General features: G+C 42.5%; 1 protein-coding gene across 2 annotated transcripts in view; it reads left to right on the forward strand.

Moving 5' to 3' along the window:
* Positions 1–9,956: 9,956 nt before the first annotated feature.
* LOC134227344 (cyclic AMP response element-binding protein A) overlaps positions 9,957–18,309 on the forward strand; it is a 299,421-nt gene continuing 291,068 nt past the window's right edge. The window contains exons 1-2 of one of the 2 annotated variants that reach the window (XM_062708751.1): positions 9,957–10,150; positions 11,377–11,672. In XM_062708751.1, the coding sequence (XP_062564735.1) occupies positions 11,619–11,672 (54 nt within the window). In that variant the 5' untranslated portion in view covers positions 9,957–10,150; positions 11,377–11,618. Of the gene's footprint in view, positions 11,673–18,309 lie in introns of both variants that reach the window. The other variant, XM_062708750.1, reaches the window with a different exon arrangement.

Here is an 18,309-nt window from a genome sequence, read left to right on the forward strand (position 1 = left end):
GTGTAGGAAAAATCCAACTCTAGAGTGGATAGGTCGGTGGTTTGATAGAAAAGGATGTTAAATAAAATTAGTAGATTGTAGATTGTCGAAATAATTATTTTACCTAGCTGTATAAAAACACGAGTCTTAAGAGGGTTGATTAATGGCCAGGATTGTCCTCAGTCTGTCGGTAGTTTAGTGGCACTGCTGCAATTGCTTGGACCGATAAAATTCAACTTTGAAGTTTGTCAGTCACCATGATTATTAAAATCTCTAGATGCTCTTGTATGCTGTTAGATGAGTGACGTCATTTTGAATATTCATCCTCGTTTAAAGCTAAAGCAGTGTATATGGACCCAAGAAAGAAAAACTCATGTTATCAATGCTCATCGAATATTCAGCATCTTCGCTTAGTCTTTTCACCATTGGCCTCATGCAAGTTTCTGGTTTAATGGAATCGAAAATGTTACTGGATCAAATACGATCGTTTTCGGACATTAAATAGTTTTTCGGCGTAATTGAGTTAATTTATTTATTTATTCTACGTTTTCAATAATATAATATTGTACAGACTGATTGATTAACATCTATATAGCTTACACTAATTTCACTTTGCACAATATTTCATGATACATTACAAATTATTCCATAACATTTATACAAAACCACAAATGAAACAGCGAAAAAACTACAAGTTATACAAACAAAAATTAAAACAGCGAAAAAACAATAACAATTGAAGTAGTCTGCTACGGCTTCCAAGTGCTGATTGAACGGCAATAAAATTCTCGAAATCGTATTCCAGTCGGCCAAGTAGAGGCCTGCAAAGCTAAGTCTTTCCATTTCCATTTTAATGTAACTTTAAACGAAATAAAGTTCAATGATCTGCAGTCGATGCGTTTTGAGACCAACTTTTTCAAGCCCACACAGTCTTTAACAGGTGCACCAAGGCATCGATGTACCATTGTCTTCACATCATCCGCGGAAGCAATACAATCGATGTTTGTTAAAAACAAGGAAAAACAACGATCCTCTGCTGTCGTCATCTGTATCTCGTCGCTTGTGTAATCCGTATCATGCAGATAGGTGACGTTTACTCCATCCATCAAGTCGGTACCTGCGGTTGGGGTAGACCTGATTGGCTTTGTAAAAGGTGAAGACGTGTCTTCAGGGATAAATCGTTTCACTGTTTCCATAATCATTGAAACTTGGGATTGTAGTTCAGTTATGTCCGAATGAATTGAGCGGTTTTTCGGTGGCAATGTAGAAGAAAGGTTCGTTTCGGCATTGCTCCAATCACTAAACGCAGGCATGCACTCTTCACATATCCATATAACACCTCCAGATAACGTTTGTGATTGTTCTTCACTCATACCAATACACATGATGTGGTACGAGTTTTTGCACGGTCCAGCGCATACAACGGCCATTTGTTTCGTATATATGCATACAGAGCAGCTTTTACAATTCACAGTTTTATCACACTTCGAATTTAGAGTAATCGTTTTAGTGCAATCGTACCAAAATACCACGATATATTTGCTCGGAAGTATCACAGTACGAGTAAGACACACAAATAAGAAACAATTGCGATTTATTTGTGATGCATAAAGGCTAATACACCGATTAAATACGACAAACAACAAGCAAGCAGCACGCACGGCAACGGCAATATACGTTGATTTTAATTGAGTTAATTAAAATCACACAAAATCCACTTGCGTGTATGCATTTGTATAGTCTACTCTGTGTTTTGCCTTTAGCGTATTGGGTTTCGTCCCCAGAAGCCTGTTCCAATCTCTTTGTACTTCCTGTTTTATCTGGTTTCTTTACTTCCTAAACCGCCAAAAAATATGTCAAGGATTATACACGAGTCAGCTTAGGGCTACAAGTCTCTCTAATAAAGACAAAAAAAGTAAAATACAGTAAAAGGCGATGGCATAAATTTTCTAAATATGAGCTGACGTTCTGATACGTGCATCAGTTGTTAACAAAAAAGGACTCTCTGGATACTAGTCAACCAGTTGATTACGGAATCGTTGATTATGGAGGAAATCGTCTGATCGCTTGAATCTGAATCATTTTGAACCATTGAATTTATGAAAAATAAGAAAGAAGAATAATTTTCAATCATTCCCTATAGCAACATTCTTGATTTCGGCGCCCCCCTGAGGCCTGGCGCCCTTGGTGGGGGCCAACCTGGCCAACCACATGCTACGGCGCTGGGTGTAGGTGCAAACGGTACTAGAGAAAATGGCACTGATAGGTGGATATACCCTCTTATTTACATTCATTTAAATTCATAGTAAGAATCCCCATCGAACGCAACTTGCTGCAAACAGATCTGCTAAAGATGAGTGCTGGAAAAGAGAGACTATTTCTACGCGTTTTTGTTTAAAAATTGTATTTTGACCGTCTGAACTCATAGTCAGATCCGGTCAATTTTCAATAACAGACAATGGTACTGACTTCTCCGTCGAATCAATTTGCTGCGATAAGTTTATTTTTGAAGCGAAAATATAACTTTCTCGTATGGATAGTATTTGCTTTGGAACTATGCAGATATGCACTGTAGTTAGAATTCGTGACTAAGTATAGTATTGTTTTCTTTTTTTTTTTTTCTTGAGCAAGGGTAAACGGAAATCTGCAACCAGACACCTGAGGAGGTACTCAGGTAGTGTGGGGATGGGTATGTCATGTAACTCTTACCCGACCCACTAAAACCAAAACCCTTTCGCCAGTCCGTACCCCCGGCCCGCAATTAAGCAATACATCAGGGGGGACTATTGAGAACGCTCACGCCTATGCTAACGCACTTGACGTCAATACACACAACATCGACTTCAAGGGTGGCTACCTCACCACCCGTCGATCGCAAGCTATGATAGTAACCTAACGGTCCGTATCATAATCTCGCGTTGGGACGAGCACCCCGACAACAACCACCGCGCGTGAACCGCAATGACCTCTATATCTACATACTGAGGTCCCCGCAGCCCACCCGCGACATGTTGGTTGTCGGGGTGAGCAAAGTGTTCACTGCATCACAGGTGCCCTTACTGCACTCGTTGGTTTTGTTCAAGACGCCACCACCGCTGCAGTTTCGACATAATCTGTTGAGATGCTGTGTTCACCGCATTCCATATAACTTCCTCCCGGCACATCCTCTCGACGAGGTTGTCCGGGGTTGTATCCATACCACTATTAAGCAGCATGGTATTGCGTTCTACCTCGAATCGCGGGCATGCGAACATCACATGCTCTGCCGATTCTACCTCACCTACACATTCAGGACACTCCGCAGAATCTGCGAAGCCAAACCTGTGTAGGAATTTCTTAAAGCAGCCATGTTCAGACAACACCTGTGTTAGGTGGAAGTTGACTTGACCATGCTTCCTATCAACCCAGTTGGACACATCTGGAATCAGTCTGTGGGTCCAACGACCTTTGACTGCGGTGTCCCATGCTCTTTGCCATTTGAGCAACGAAGCTGCTCTCTTGACACGTCGCACTTGCACCGAGTCCCTTTCGTTGTAGCACTCGCGACACGTAAACACATCAGCCGGTGTACTCTGATCAATTTCTTTACATTGTACTCGGCTTTTAGTGCTACGGCCCATGCCGGCACGCCATAACGGATGATAGACAATGCTACGCCAGCTATCAGCCTACGCACTTGACTATGCACCGCCGATCTGTTGGACATCATTCGTGATAAAGATTTTATCGCCAATGAAGCCCGCTGACATGCATAATCGACGTGGCTCGTAAAATTGAGCTTATCATCGATCATCACACCCAGATGCTTGAGAGACCTCACGGAGTTAACTGTGCAGGTCCCTACTCTTATCCTAGCCTGTTGCAACCCATGACGGTTATGCACTACCACGACTTCCGTCTTGTGGTGTGCAAGGGATAACCGTCTCGAGTTGAGCCATTCCTCCACTCTGCCAATCGCGTATGAAGCCTTCAATCTAACTTCGTCGAGAGTGTCACCTGCTACTTCTAGCATTACGTCATCCGCGAAGCCTTCTATCTTCACTCCGGCCGGGAGACTTAGGCGTAATACTCCATCGTACATAATATTCCACAGAACCGGTCCGAGGATCGATCTCTGTGGAACACCCGCGGACACTACGATCGACTTTTGACCAGCATCAGTGTCGTATAACAGCACCCTATTCTGAAAATAGCTTTTCAGTATCCTGCACAGGTAATCCGGGACTCTCAATCGGTGCAGGGAGTCAGCAATTGCTGCCCAGCTAGCATTGTTGAACGCGTTTTTTACATCGAGTGTAATCAACGCGCAGTACCTAATACCTCTTCTGTTTAAACCTCTCGCTATCTTGGCCGTATCCGTTACCGCTCGAATTGCTTCGATGGTAGAACGGCCCTTACGGAAGCCATACTGGTTGCTAGATAAGCCACCAGCACACTCTGTATAAGCCGACAATCTATTCAGAATGACCCTCTCTAGCAGCTTTCCAACTGTGTCGAGTAGGCAAATTGGTCTGTATGCCGAAGGATCCCCGGCTGTTTGCCAGGCTTCGGTAATAGCACCAATTTCTGCCGTTTCCATCGATCTGGGAAGTTTCCTTCGTCCATGCATCTCTGGAGGCAGCTCCTGAACATATCTGGATTGGCAAGAATGGCGTGTTTAAGGGCCAGGTTTGGAATACCATCCGGGCCTGGCGCCTTATTGAGCTTAAGTTTTCTTGCGGCTACGATAAGCTCTTCGTTAGTCACTAGCGGTACCACGTCGACTGACTCATATGGTGTAGCGGGCCAGTCCGATGGTTCATGTGTCGGAAACAGTCCCTCTACTATACTGGCTAACAGCTCTGGGGAGGTGTGCTATTGGTCCTAGACATCACTATCCTGTATGCATCACCCCACGGGGTGTCATTCGCCATCCTGCACAGCTGTTCGAAGCAGGCTCGCTTGCTACATTTAATCTCGTAGTTCAGGGCTCTGCTCGCTGTCCGGAATACCCCTCGTCTATCGAGTCGCTCAGCGTCTGTTCTAGCACGTCGCAACCTTCTTTTAGCTTTAAGACAGGTTCTACGAAGATCTGCAATCGTGTCAGACCACCAGTACACTGGTTGTCGATTTCCTGGAGGCTGGGTCTTCCTTGGCATCGCCACGTCGCAAGCACGTGTAAGTACTTCCGTCAGGTCGTTACCGCTTAGTCCTGTAGTCCTACTCTCCCAGCGCAGCGCCTCCACCAACAGCTCTTGATTGAACTGTGAAGTTCGCCATCCGGGATCCGTTGCACCACCTCTTCTCGTCGTAGTTCTCCGGGTATACTCGACCATAAAACATACTTCCTGATGGTCGCTAGAAGTATGGACCATCCGTGGACCATCCATCCCGGTTCTTCAGTTCATCCTGCGCTGCAGAAGGTGACGTCGATACATGAGTCACCGCTCGGTCCTCTGAACGTTGGCACTTGACCTTCGTTCAGCAGAACTACGTTCAATACCGCTAGTGACTCTAGCAAAATATGACCTCTAGCGTTAGTAAACCGGGAACCCCAGTCCACTGCCCACGCATTGAAGTCACCTGCTACAACTACTGGTTTAAGGCCAGTTAGTTTTGCCGCAAGAATATCAACTACCCTAGTGTACTGCTCTATACTCCATCTAGGAGGACAGTAGCAGCTACAAAAGTAAACACCGTTTACCTTTGCTATGACGAAACCCTCATCGTTAGGAGAAGATATTATCTTCTGGATGGGGTAGCGCCAACAAGTCCAGATTCCCACCATACCGGACTTGTCCGCGATCCAGCTGCCGTTTCCAGCAGGGATGCGGTATGGGTCAGGCAACAAGGCAACATCAGCTTTACACTCGATAAACGACTGTTGTAGCAGCAGCTGGGCCGCCTCGCAGTGGTTCAAGTTTAGCTGTGTTACTTGCATGTCTGGACCCTTCTAGAGGCCGGACAGGCCTGCGCACCGGTGAGATGCCTGTTGTCTGCCCCCGTAGGACAGATCAGGCATCTCGGTGCAGCCTGGCAGGTGCGAGCCTGGTGGTTTTCGGCTCCGCACCTACGGCACAGCTTACTACGGTCAGGTCCCTTACAGTCATAGGACTTATGACCGTGGCCAAGGCACCTGTAGCAGGCCTGATTGGGTTGGCTTGTGCTCAGCGAGCACACCGACCAACCCACCTTCAGTTTTACCTTATCCAGCACCTTCTTGGCCTCAGCCATAGGTACTTGGAATGAGGCAACCTGCATTCCCGCAAAGCCTTTGCGTAACCGAATCGCGGATTCCTGGATCTCGACATTACACTGATCCTTCCAGTGCGTCTACCAGGTCTCCGGCTTCGGTTATTTCATTCATGCCCTTGTACTGGATGTTCAGGACTGGGCACAGGGCTCTAACCTGGACCCTGTCACCCAGGACCTCTTCCGTCAACTTTTTATACTCGGAACTCTTCCGAGTGGCATCCCGCTTCAAGACGATAATCATCTCGCCTTTGCGCGTTCTTCGGATGCAGTTGACATCCCTCCTAGACTATAGAGCTTCTCGGTGCCTCTCATAGTCTTTAGGACTTCGGCGTAGCTTTATCGTCAGCCTTGACAATGATCGCTTCACCTCTATCCTTCCGCTTGCCACTCCCACTAGAAGGCGCACCCTTTTCCTCACGGGCTCTACCCTTCTTGGCGGTGGCTGGATCCTTTCCCTTGGTCGCACTCCTTGCGATCTGCTGGCGGCTTCTTTTCGCCTTTTAGGATTCACTACCTTTGTCCATGGTAGATCTTCCTCCCGGCGGTCTTCCGGTATCTTCCTAGGTGGAGGTACCATTTTCCTCTCGGTCTCCACTCGGACCTTTTCTACGGTCCGTGCCGAGGCTTTATTAGCTACTTTCAGGTCCGCCTCTTGCGTGACCCTACAAACTTAGGAGTTGCTCCGCTGTTAGCCATACGCCGTTTAAGTTCTGCAGTCTGGCTCTCCGCCAGCTGCTTCCTTCTGCAAGGAGCCGAATCTTCGATTCGGCCTCCTTCGAGGCCTTCTTGGCTTGGCTAACTGCCAATTCCTTTTCCTCAGTAAGAAGACGGATCTTGTGCTCCGCCTCCTTACTGGCTTCCAGCAAGGACTTCCACTCCGACTTCGCCTCCACGACTAGGGCGCAGAGGGTCAGTACGGCCTGTTTCAAGTCCTTACTATAATTTACTCGGTTGTCCAGGAAGGACATGATTACGTCCGAAACGTCCGTAATCACCTCCATCGTCTGGACTCCATCATCGCCGTGGTTAGTCATCACCGAGTTAATGACTTTGGTCAGAGTGGGGCCGTCCATCTTAACATCCACCGGCACCTCTTCCGACCCTCCACGTGCTCTGCCATCGCCTCCCCCCGGCGATCTTTGGGGTGACCGATCAAGGCCACTGCGCCTGGCGAAAGGGTTCTCCTTGTCGCCATTCGCCTCACCTCCCTCCTTCGTCGATTTTGTAGTTTTTAATGGGTTACTCATGTCTGTTGGGTCCCCCTTGCGGCTGCTGTCGAATCCTGTTGGTGTAGTCGCCTTCGCGATCTCATGGTTATCTATACATACCTTGCGGCATGCAGGGAGGCCATGCGAGGGTTGACACTTTCGTGTTCAGAGCCAGATCAGCGCTAGTCAGGAAGGAGCATCTGAGTTTACTCCCACTCAGCTACCAGCTGAGCCACAGGATTGTACCGCTTGCCACAAGGCCTGCCACGGTTTTAGGGGACGGAAGAAAGCCTGGCCATTACCCCATTCGCCGTTTCAGGTCGGTGTCACCCGGCCTTACTAAAAGAATAGAATAACCAGACTACCAGCCCTTGCGTTCACAATATCTCAATATCCAAAAACAAGACCAATACCTTGCAACCAGTATACCATAATCAGGATCTTACTGGGATCAATCCTGATGTGCCAATGGCACTCCCTGGGCTTGTGCTTTTGAAGCGGCACACAGTCGCTTTGATAGAGTCTGCTTACGGGCACTTGTGGTTTTTTGGGAGGGATTTTAGCAGAGCCCACTGCTAAATCCCACCACGCCCTAGGCAGTTCTCCCTGACTCGCAGACAGCTGGGGAGGGGTCGTCAAGCCCTTGGACATGGTCCATGCTGTCCCTGCTGTCCCTGCTGCCCCCAGACTAAGTATAGTATTGTGTCCACATTAAGCTAGACGAAGTCTTCATTATTAACGTAACCTTAGAACGGTGTGCAAGCCAGCTGAAAACGGGCAAGTTCTTATAAAAACTCAACATCTACGGAATTATAAAATGGGCCAAAACATGCGGATTAGACTGTAATGCAAAAATAGATAATTTTGTATTGTATTAAGACTAATTTAATATTTGAACACTAATTTTGAGAAAAAAAAATTGCTTCGATTATATGGAAAATTCGATCATATGGACTTTTTTTTTTGAAGTCCATATAATCGAGGTATACCTGTAATCAGTTTGGTATGGCGGCGAACTCTATTTGATCCTCCGTCTTGAGGAGTCCAAAGAACGTACGAGTTCCAGCCAATTTGCGTCTCCGAATTTCTCTACTGGTATCATTTTCGGCAGTCACCAGTGAGCCCAAGTCTACCATGGATCCTTTCTAAAGGTAAAAATAGGTTCACACCCGCATCAAATGCATCATGTACAGAACGCTCATAAGACCGGATCCAGAACGTACCGGTACCGGAGCCCCGAATAAAGAAGGTAGCCGAAGTTGGAAGAGCACGATGGATGGGACATGTTACAAGAATGCCGAACAGTAAACCGAGTGGTTAACATTCGTAAGATAGGCAATTGATTTTCAACTAGCAATCAACGTTTGATATTCCTCATGTTTAACATCCCTAATTTTCCATTCAAACTTCGGTTTAGGATTTTGAAGCCGCATTTTTAATTCTTTCATTACACGGGAAACACGTTTACTCATTAATGGGTACTTTTTCTTTGCTATCTCTTTTCCTCTGCTAAAAATTTTACCCATTTTGGGAGAATAAGTGGATCTACTCATTTAAATGAGTAAATCCACTTATTCTCCTGAAAATGGGTAAATTTATCAGCAGAGAGAAAGAGATGGCAGAAAAAAGTACCCATTAATGAGTAAACGATTTTACTGGTAGAGCCAGGGGTCATTAAAGACCCCAAGCCTTGGTAAGTTTTTGTTTACATAATTTGTTACGCAGTGTAATTCAAAAGCAATTGAACATCTTCAAACATTACGAGCCATACTGTTAGAATTTGCCGGTTTGAATGCTACTTCTCTGCTACTGATTTGCAGCTAGTTGTGCTCTTTCCGCACTATAAACTCCAGTGAGGTAGAAGAATACAGCAGCATATAAACAAATCTAACACAAATGCACAGAGCTTTCATTAATCCCACATTTTATTCAATTCTCTCAACATACGGTATATCGTAAGGTCTCTCGCAGAATGAACATTAATCATGAATGAGATTGTTTCCACCATGCTTTCAACCGATTCGTTTATGTGTGCAAGCATCGACGAGAGCATGAATATAAAACGATATGAATTAACTTTTATTACATCCCATGTATGGAAGAATGGTGATAAGAAATACCGGAGAATGAATGGCTCAGCGTGTGTTCATTTTTCTCTCTTTTTTCACGTTCTCTCACACCTTCTACTTTTATACGGTCCAATAATTTACATTCACCGCAACTTTCAACCGGTTGCAGTAGGCTGTGCGGATATGTTGAAAGCCCTGAACGGCCGCATGGTTGTAAGAATTATAATTAAAAAAAAAACTATTTTTGCTCACTAACAATTGTTTGAAAAATATATTTGAACTTCAGATACAAAACAATTTGCAAAACTCATATTCCGTTGGTATTCGATTCCATTAGACCGTTACTCTATTCGGTTACCCTGCCCGCCCGGCATACGCGCAAGCCTCTCCGTTCGTCGACCACCGTCAGCCAGGCTACGTGCGCGATGCTCACCGCCTGTTGCTTCGCTTGGAAGCTTGAAAGCGTTTATTTCTCGCGCGTCGCTCACTCCGTCCGTACGTATCGTTGGATCGCTGAGCTCTGTCTGTAGCATCAGCCATCGAATTCCAGAGTTTGTCCGCCGCATAAGCAAAGCCCGTAAAGCGGAGCTGATTTTAGTCCAAGTTTGAAAGTTGGAGCGTTTAGTAGTAACGTCGCTACCGGTGTGAAGCCGCTCGTTTGTAAGCCCGCCGGAGAAAGCGTGAGAGTCGATATTTCAGAATATCACTTGGGATTATTCGTAGAACATCCTTTACTAGTGCTTTGGAATACTTGGTTATTATCTGACGGACAAGACTTAGTAGTGTTTGGGTTTTCATCATTTTGATGTTCCTCATCTTATAGCAGAAGAATCTCGTGGTTTGCTAAAGTTGTGTACTCTGTCTGCATGAATACGGTGATACGAGACAAGTCGTAAGCGTCGAGAAGTTCGGCATTAGGGGAAGTAATCTGACAAAGAAGAGAGCGCCGAGTGTGTAATTAATTTACTTCCCCGTTGGTAGTTCATTAAACTTCAGTTTTCCTCGTGCATCTTATTCTATTGTTCCTGACTGACTTTGTGAGACTGAGAGTGAGAACTGAAAGTGGGAAAAGATACGTCCAATTAAAGTGGTTTAAAATCTGGCCGGTCTTAGCCGAAACTAGAAAGAATCATTAGTGAGTTGAAGAGAACCGGTCAAAGACCACTTTGTATGCTCCTTCTCTCTTTGATAAGGAATTGAATCGAAAAAAGCGGTCGAGTGATTGGCGGTGTCTTGCGGAACGAAACAGAGCAGTGTGGCGTAAATCTGGAACACGACATAAAAAGATTGTGAATGTCTGGATGCAACAAGCGTTCCGTGCGTGCGTGATTATTCTCTCCAAAGGAAAAAGCGTGCTCTCGCCTGCGTTGGTACAATCAACAAGTGGTTGACGGCGGATGACACGCTTCGATTGGGAATTTGAAAACTCTTTGACGCAAGCCAACAGGTTGTTGTGTTTTGGTGGCAGATGGAGTGTTATGAAGATTCATCGAAAGTAGTTATCACCGCCGAGCTTGTTTATTGGGGCCCTATTTGGTAGCATACGAGTATTGTAGCTGCCCGTGTCCATAACTCGGTATAACGACTGATGCCTTATGAATTGTGCACTACACGCTTGAGAAAGCAGACCGTATACAACCGACGAAGAAGTGATTTAATATAAAAAGAGCATAGTAAAAATAAAACGGAAAGAAAATAATTAGAGCTAATTGGTAGAGTTTCATTTTCCACACTGCATTTTGAAAGTAAATTTTGGATCTTCTGCTTGCTACAACTTAAAATCTAAAACCAAGACAAGAGCAAAGTATGCTGCAAGTAGGTGAATGAGCGCTCTTAGTAAATAGAGTAAACGAGTGCCTAAGCCAAGAAGAAATTGTCCAATTCAGGCTCGCTTGGAAAGAAGAAAAAGCTCGAAGAAGAAACATTGCAAGGTGCAGTGATTTGAAGGCTCATAACAGAAGCCAGCTGGTGCAACAGTTTGAGTTAGTGAGTGAGTGAACGCACGGGCGGATTTTGATTGCTCCCACAGAAAGGGGAGGAGGAGGGTTCATCTTTCGCACAACTGAAGCGTGACGACCTGTTCGGGGCCGGCCGCTACCCAAAAGCCTACAAGCTGGATTACTTAAACATGGATTTCGACGACGGGGACCTGAAGGAGCTCTGGGACACGGATCTCGATGCGGTGAGTGTGGGCGATAAGCCAATCGGTCTACTATCAGCCGTCGAAAATCGGTTCCATATGTTATGCTTTTCCCACCTGGCTGACGGCGCTGTGGTTCGCTACCCAGTGCGATAAATATTTATTTCTAATTACGTTGTTATCGACGCACGGTAGGGCGTATTCGAACAATGATGATTTGAATTGATTGCAAGTTTATGATATGTACAGGTATTCGAATGGCATTGGAATTGAAACAGCCAGCGCTTCGAAATTTATATTTCATTAATCATAGAATAAAGCGAAATTATCAACAAGGTTTGATTTGATAGTAGAAAACGCGGCGGCACATTGAGGGCAAAATAGCATAGTAATAGATAGACATCAATATTTTCCTAGAAAAAAATCATTCAAACTGAAAAATTAGAATGTCTATTTTGCATGTATTTTATGTCTTCAAGAATATGAGAAGGATACCTATCAAGAAAAGTTTTCTATTTTCCATCTCACTGTATAAAACTCATATTATATTGAAAGAAAAGAAAAAAACATGAATCTACCAAATCCATCTTGACTAACTTTATATACCTTAGTATGTCTTACACATTTTAGTATGTGAGTCACAAGGAATAAAACAAATAAACAAGTCGGGACTCATTTAATCTTAAATAAAAAAAGTCGGATGATCGAACCAGGCTTATTTTTATCTGTTTTTAATTTTCATCACATTATTAACAATTCAAGAATGAAGTAAAGCCGTTACAAATATCCTCCTGATACTCCTCGGATTTGTTGATGAAATGTTTCCGTTTTTTTTTGTTTCCTCAAAATATTATTTTTGGGCGAAAAATTCGAACATTTTCGCCTTTTTCATACACCAAGGTGTAAAAAAAGGATATATGATCACTCCAACAACGGTTTTTTTTTTTATTGAAGCCTGAAGGGTACCTTGAGTGTTGTAAATCAATCGACTCAGGTTGACGAATTAAACGATTTGCTCACAATAAGTTGCATCCGACGGGGAATTCTGTACCATTATGCAAAAGTAAAGGGTTAAATACTGGGGACCCTTCTTAGCCATGTGGTAAGATGCGCGGCTACAAAGCAAGGCCATAATGAGGGTGGCTGGTTTCGATTCCTGACGCCGGTGTAGGCAATTTTCGGTTTGGTAATTGTTTCAACTTCCCTGGGCATAAAAAGTATCATAGTGTTAGCCTCATGATATACGAATGCTGAAATATTAACTTGGCTTAGAAACCTCGCAGTTAATAATTGTTGAAGTGCTTAATGAACACTAAGCTGCCTGGCGGCAATGTCCCAGTGGGGGATGTAATGCCAATGAAGAAGAAGAAGAAGGTCTAAATACTAATATTTAAAAGTGTATAAAAAAAGCATTGTTTTGGTGGTGTACACACTTCTTTTTTTTCACTGATATCCCAAATATTTTTGATACTTTTACCTAGCTCTTGGCAAACTTCTCTTTGTACGTTACGTACGTACGTTGTTGCTGAAACTCTGTAAATTATTATTTTAGGTAATAAATATAATATCCGTTGATGAATTGACGGCTGTGCGAATTTTGCCGAGCTACAGGCATAAAAACTGAAAGTGTATATAGGTATTGTGTAGGCTGACCAGATCGTTTCGGTGAAAAAACGGGACAAATGTGCTCGCAAAACGGGACATGTTAAAAAACCTTGTGATTAAATTTAAGAGCTGTGATAATTTCAAAATCTATGGGCTTAATATTTTAGAGTGAATCATTCACCACCATAACCTTCTACTGTATTAAGTTAGTTGTGAAAAAGTACTAAACTACAAATATTTCACTCTTCAAAGGGACGCAGACAAAAACACGAAGGAACAGAAAATTACGCATCTTTCAACATTTTAAAAAATTGGGGAATTTTGAAATTTTATTTTAATCATACATTGAGGTTTTTTATACCAATATCAAACACTTTTCCAATTCTGAACAATTGAAAATAACAAACAATAGTCCAAGTAACCCAAATCTTATCAATTCACAGTCTTTATTGATCGAAATTGATTTAAACGAAGCTTAAAGTAGCCTCGCACCTCGGGAATCTTTTCCATTAATTTTGTTCTCATGTGATCCAAAAAAAGCGGGACTCATACAATTTCATCGCGAAAAGGAAACTAATTCCTGGTTTACAGCTCGGACTCTCGGAGATTTCCGCCGTATTGTATTTTAAACCAGGCTGAAGCTCTAATTTTTCATAACGGAATCCCATAAATCTCGTCCACACACATGGGAGCGAAATTTGCAGACAAGCTCCTGATGTGTGAACTAGCCTTAAAGTACGTGGGGACCTTAAATCTAGCCTTTAATCCGACCAAATTTTCCTTCGGTTTGAAATTGCCTTAAACTTGATTTTGTTCAGTTGATTTATAAATTATTTTTTTCATGCCGTCGTTTTCTTACAGTGTATGATTTCGGAATATTCAGAAAGACTTCGAATGAATCGGAAAGAATCAAATGATTGAACAATATGTGGTAAAGCAGATGTGAAAAAATGAAGTACCTATTTCGGAAGATTAAAAAAAAATAATCGAAAATGAACTTAATCTGAAAATTAGAATGTCTGTCTCTGCGCTTCATTTTATTGACGTTGAGGCGTGACCTGATTTTCAGGAAATAAGGGAACTGCCCCTTGAATTCATACCATGTACATGTACCCAAATCAATACCATTCGAAAACAAAGAATTGGTGCGGTAATTGTTTTATTTCTCATACTTGTGAATATTTTCAGCAGTGAACACGCCGGAAAACAACAAAACATGACACAAATTGAGCCTAAATTGCCTGTTTTGCGAATGTTATTGATATAGGAGCATTTTATTAAAAAATTTATTTGGTTCAATCCACTCAATCCACTGATGAATTTTCAATGCCTGTGGAATAAGCAGAACAAAAGATATTTTAGTTACTAGATAAAGATTGTTGCTTCGGTTCCCTTTGTTCTGCTGTCCGAAACATGTGTGGTACATACCTGTCAAATCGTATGGATTTTCCTTCTTTGACATTTAGCTCCCCTATCCTCGCCAGCAAAAGATGTTCCGGACAGCGACGACAGCGACAATCTTTATCTAGTAACTAAAATATATTTTAGCAGAACATAGAACAGGAACAGAAACAAAAGCTAGAAGCTGAAAGTGAATGATATTTATGGGTATAAATCAAGATATAAATGAAAAGTTGAGGAAAAGTTTAGATTTAAGAAATTAACATGAATAATATTGTAAGTAAAATAAAAACGCAAAAAAAACACTTTTCCATGTAGGATCAATGGAAAAACGGGACAAATTGAGAATTTTTTTAGATTACGGCGGGACAGCACAACAAGTTCTAAAAAACGGGACTGTCCCGTTAAATACTGTACGTATGGTCAGCCTAGTATTGTGTCAAAAAACTGTCCATACAGTGTGTGCTCGTACAAACAATCACCTAAAATATATAATACCTTACTTCATTTGACACCTGAAGAGGCCCTTCAAAAACTTATACGCAAACCAAGTTATCGCCTGTTGGTGGTTATGATGTCGAAGTAACGAAAATTCAATATACAGACCCCATTCGATTTTGACAATATGTTCGGAACATTTATGCTGCCAAAATGATACTTCACATTTCTTCACGCATTGTGACACAAGACACACTGTGACGATTTTTTACGCAGATTTTGAAATCTAAGCGTTTTTCCTTAAAAAAAATTACGCTTTTTTTTACGTCGGTTCAGAGATCTAACCAGTTTTATTTCTAAGCGGCTAATACAAAATTTAAAAATTGTTTTGTATTGCCAAAATCGTATGGTTTTCTTGCCAAAATCGAATGTTGCCAAACCGAATGTTGCAACCCAAGGATAAAATAATATGTTTTTGCTGGAGTAAGTTCTAATGAATGTGAATGTGATGTTGTTTTTTTCTCTGGCACGTCAACAATTTTTAATGATCAGTTCAATCATGGTGTTTTTACTGTAAATTAAAGCTCTTTTTTATGTTTATTTGAATATAGCAAGTACGGAAACTGTACGCAATTTTATAAAGTTTTTTTTATAAAGTTACTTTTTATGATCATTCCAACATTCGTATCATAGAAATTTGGGTGGAAAATGTATTCATCAGCAAAATCACGATCATCCTTGTATTTGATTGCATACAAGCTAAAGAGACTTTGAGGTAGCCCCCTCTTCGGTTAACACCAATCGTGATAACTTCTACCATTCCCACAATTCCACTGTAGTTTTTGATACAACCATGAAACAGGAGATTCATGAAATATCCGGTTCCCATCGTTCGATGGTGATACCTAGAATATTTGCAAACAAGTACGGGCATGTCAGCGCAGACAGAAGGTTTTTTACAGATGGATCAAAATTTGAGGATTCCACTGGTTTCGGTGTCTACAACAATTTACATAGCGCCTCCTTTAAATTGAAGAAGCCATGTTCAGTATACATTGCTGAACTATCAGCTTTTATACTACGCACTGGAGTATATTGCAACACTTCCTGCTGAGCACTTCTTCATTTCCACCGATAGTCTAAGTTCTCTGGAGGCTGCTCGGTCGATGAAGCCGGTTAAGCACTCAGCGTATCTCTTAAGAGGGATACGAAAAGCATTAAATGCTTTATCGAAATGCTCCTATACCATCGCCATGACATGGGTCCCTTCTCATTGTTCGATTCCGGGCAATGAGAAAGCGGACTCCCTGGCTAAGGTGGGCGCTATAGAAGGCGACATTTAGGAGCGGCAAATCGCCTTTGATGATTTTTTTGCAATAGCTCGTCAGGAGACCTTGATCAGTTGGCAGCGGAAATGGAAAAGTGGAGACATGGGTAGATGGCTGCATTTTATTCTCCCTCAGGTATCGAAGAGAGCATGGTTCAAAGGGTTGAACGTGGAACGTGATTTCATTCGTACCATGTGTAGACTAATGTCTAATCACTACTCGCTCAATGTACATATCTTTCGGACTGGAAGCAATCTTTTTGTCTGCGGCAACTATCAGGATATCGAGTACGTCGTGTGGGAGTGTGTCGAGCATCGTGGAACCAGGTCTGAGTTGACTTAAATTGTCCGGGTACGAGGAAAGTAAATAAAACCCGTTAGGGAAGTGTTGGCGGGCCTTGATTTAGAGTATATGAACCTTATCTATTTGTTTTTAAAAGAGATTGATGTTAGAATTTGATTCTTTGTGTGTCCCCTATTTGTAGCATTTCCGCTTAAAAACGTCCTCTTCTTTTCGTTGTCTCCCGTGTTTTGTTTTTGTTTGTCTTCCATTACAGATCGCTTGTCACCGACTCGGGAAAACGTGGACCTATCCACTCGTGCGTGGGAAGTCTTTTTTTAAGTTCGAGTTAAAAAAACGGACTTGCATGAAACATTTTTAAATTAAATTCACTGAACTTAAATACAAGAAAAAATAAATAGAAAATAATTCCAGACCAACATTTGAAAAGGGCGTTATAGTACCATTGTATTTTGGCACCATTATGCCTAGAAATCAGATGCCAGAAGCTAAGATCCGTATTTCCATTTCGGCTTATGGGTTCAAGACATCGGAGAACTCGTGCTCTTGGTCGTCAGAAGTATGACAAGCGTCAGAAGTATTTACTAAACGGGAAGGATATGTAGGATGATAAGATTCAGTGATGGTCACGGACGTATGCACATTTTTTCCTGTTCGTTGGTTCTTGAAGGATGCATAACATCAACGATAATCATTACATCACGGAGTTAATTCGAGAACGTTATTAAATATGAAACTGAAATTTTCATTGAGATAAACCAATTAAACTGGAAGAGCAGAAGCCTTGACAATAACAGCTACCGCAGCTAGGAATCCCACGAGAGTCTTCACAGTACCCAAACGACAACAGTTGGGCATTGCAGCCATAGTTCCGATAGAAGTAAAGAAGGATGAGAAGTGCTAATTCATGAATACGTCGATATCTTATTGGACTTGCTACGCCGAGTGCTACGCCCTGTTTAAGCCTGGAGCTATTGACGAACTAAACTGGTGAGCACGTTCCAATTCTTTACTTTGTTTTCTCCAAACGCTATATAAAATTCCTGAAATTTATCACTAAATACGTACAGGGCATCGTTTGCTTCTATTGCCGCGGATATTGTGGGAGTCCCAGATATCCGGTTCAAGCTTTAGCTAGCAACGGTGGCTCTTCTCGGCCTTCTATTCCCTGAGAAGCTAGTACGAATAAGGGCGTCCTTGTGAAGTTTTGCTGTACCTGTTATGAACAACTAGTACATCCCATTCCCTACACTCACTTAAGAAACTTGCCTTGCTTCAGAAGTGAATCCTTTTTGTAGTATTAGTCTTCGTAACTAAAAGGGCACCATTACGGAGTATGAGATCTGATCAAATTCTTCGTACTTGACCTACTTGACCAACACCCCCAGCTGGGTGAGGGGTAGAGGATGACTCACACACAAACAAAAAAAAATATAGGATTTCCAAGAAAAACGGTTTTTTGGTAATACCCGTCGAAAAGCATTGTGCATCATGAAGCCAATTTTTAAGTTTTTTTTTCTATTGAATGCAATAAAATCAGTACCAATGTTGGGAATTTTATTTAAAAAACACTTCAATAAAGTAAAAAAATAATGTGTGCCTTGGAT

This window comes from Armigeres subalbatus, chromosome 3 (assembly GCF_024139115.2).
Source record: "Armigeres subalbatus isolate Guangzhou_Male chromosome 3, GZ_Asu_2, whole genome shotgun sequence".
In the NCBI taxonomy this organism is placed as follows: Eukaryota; Metazoa; Arthropoda; class Insecta; order Diptera; family Culicidae; genus Armigeres; species Armigeres subalbatus.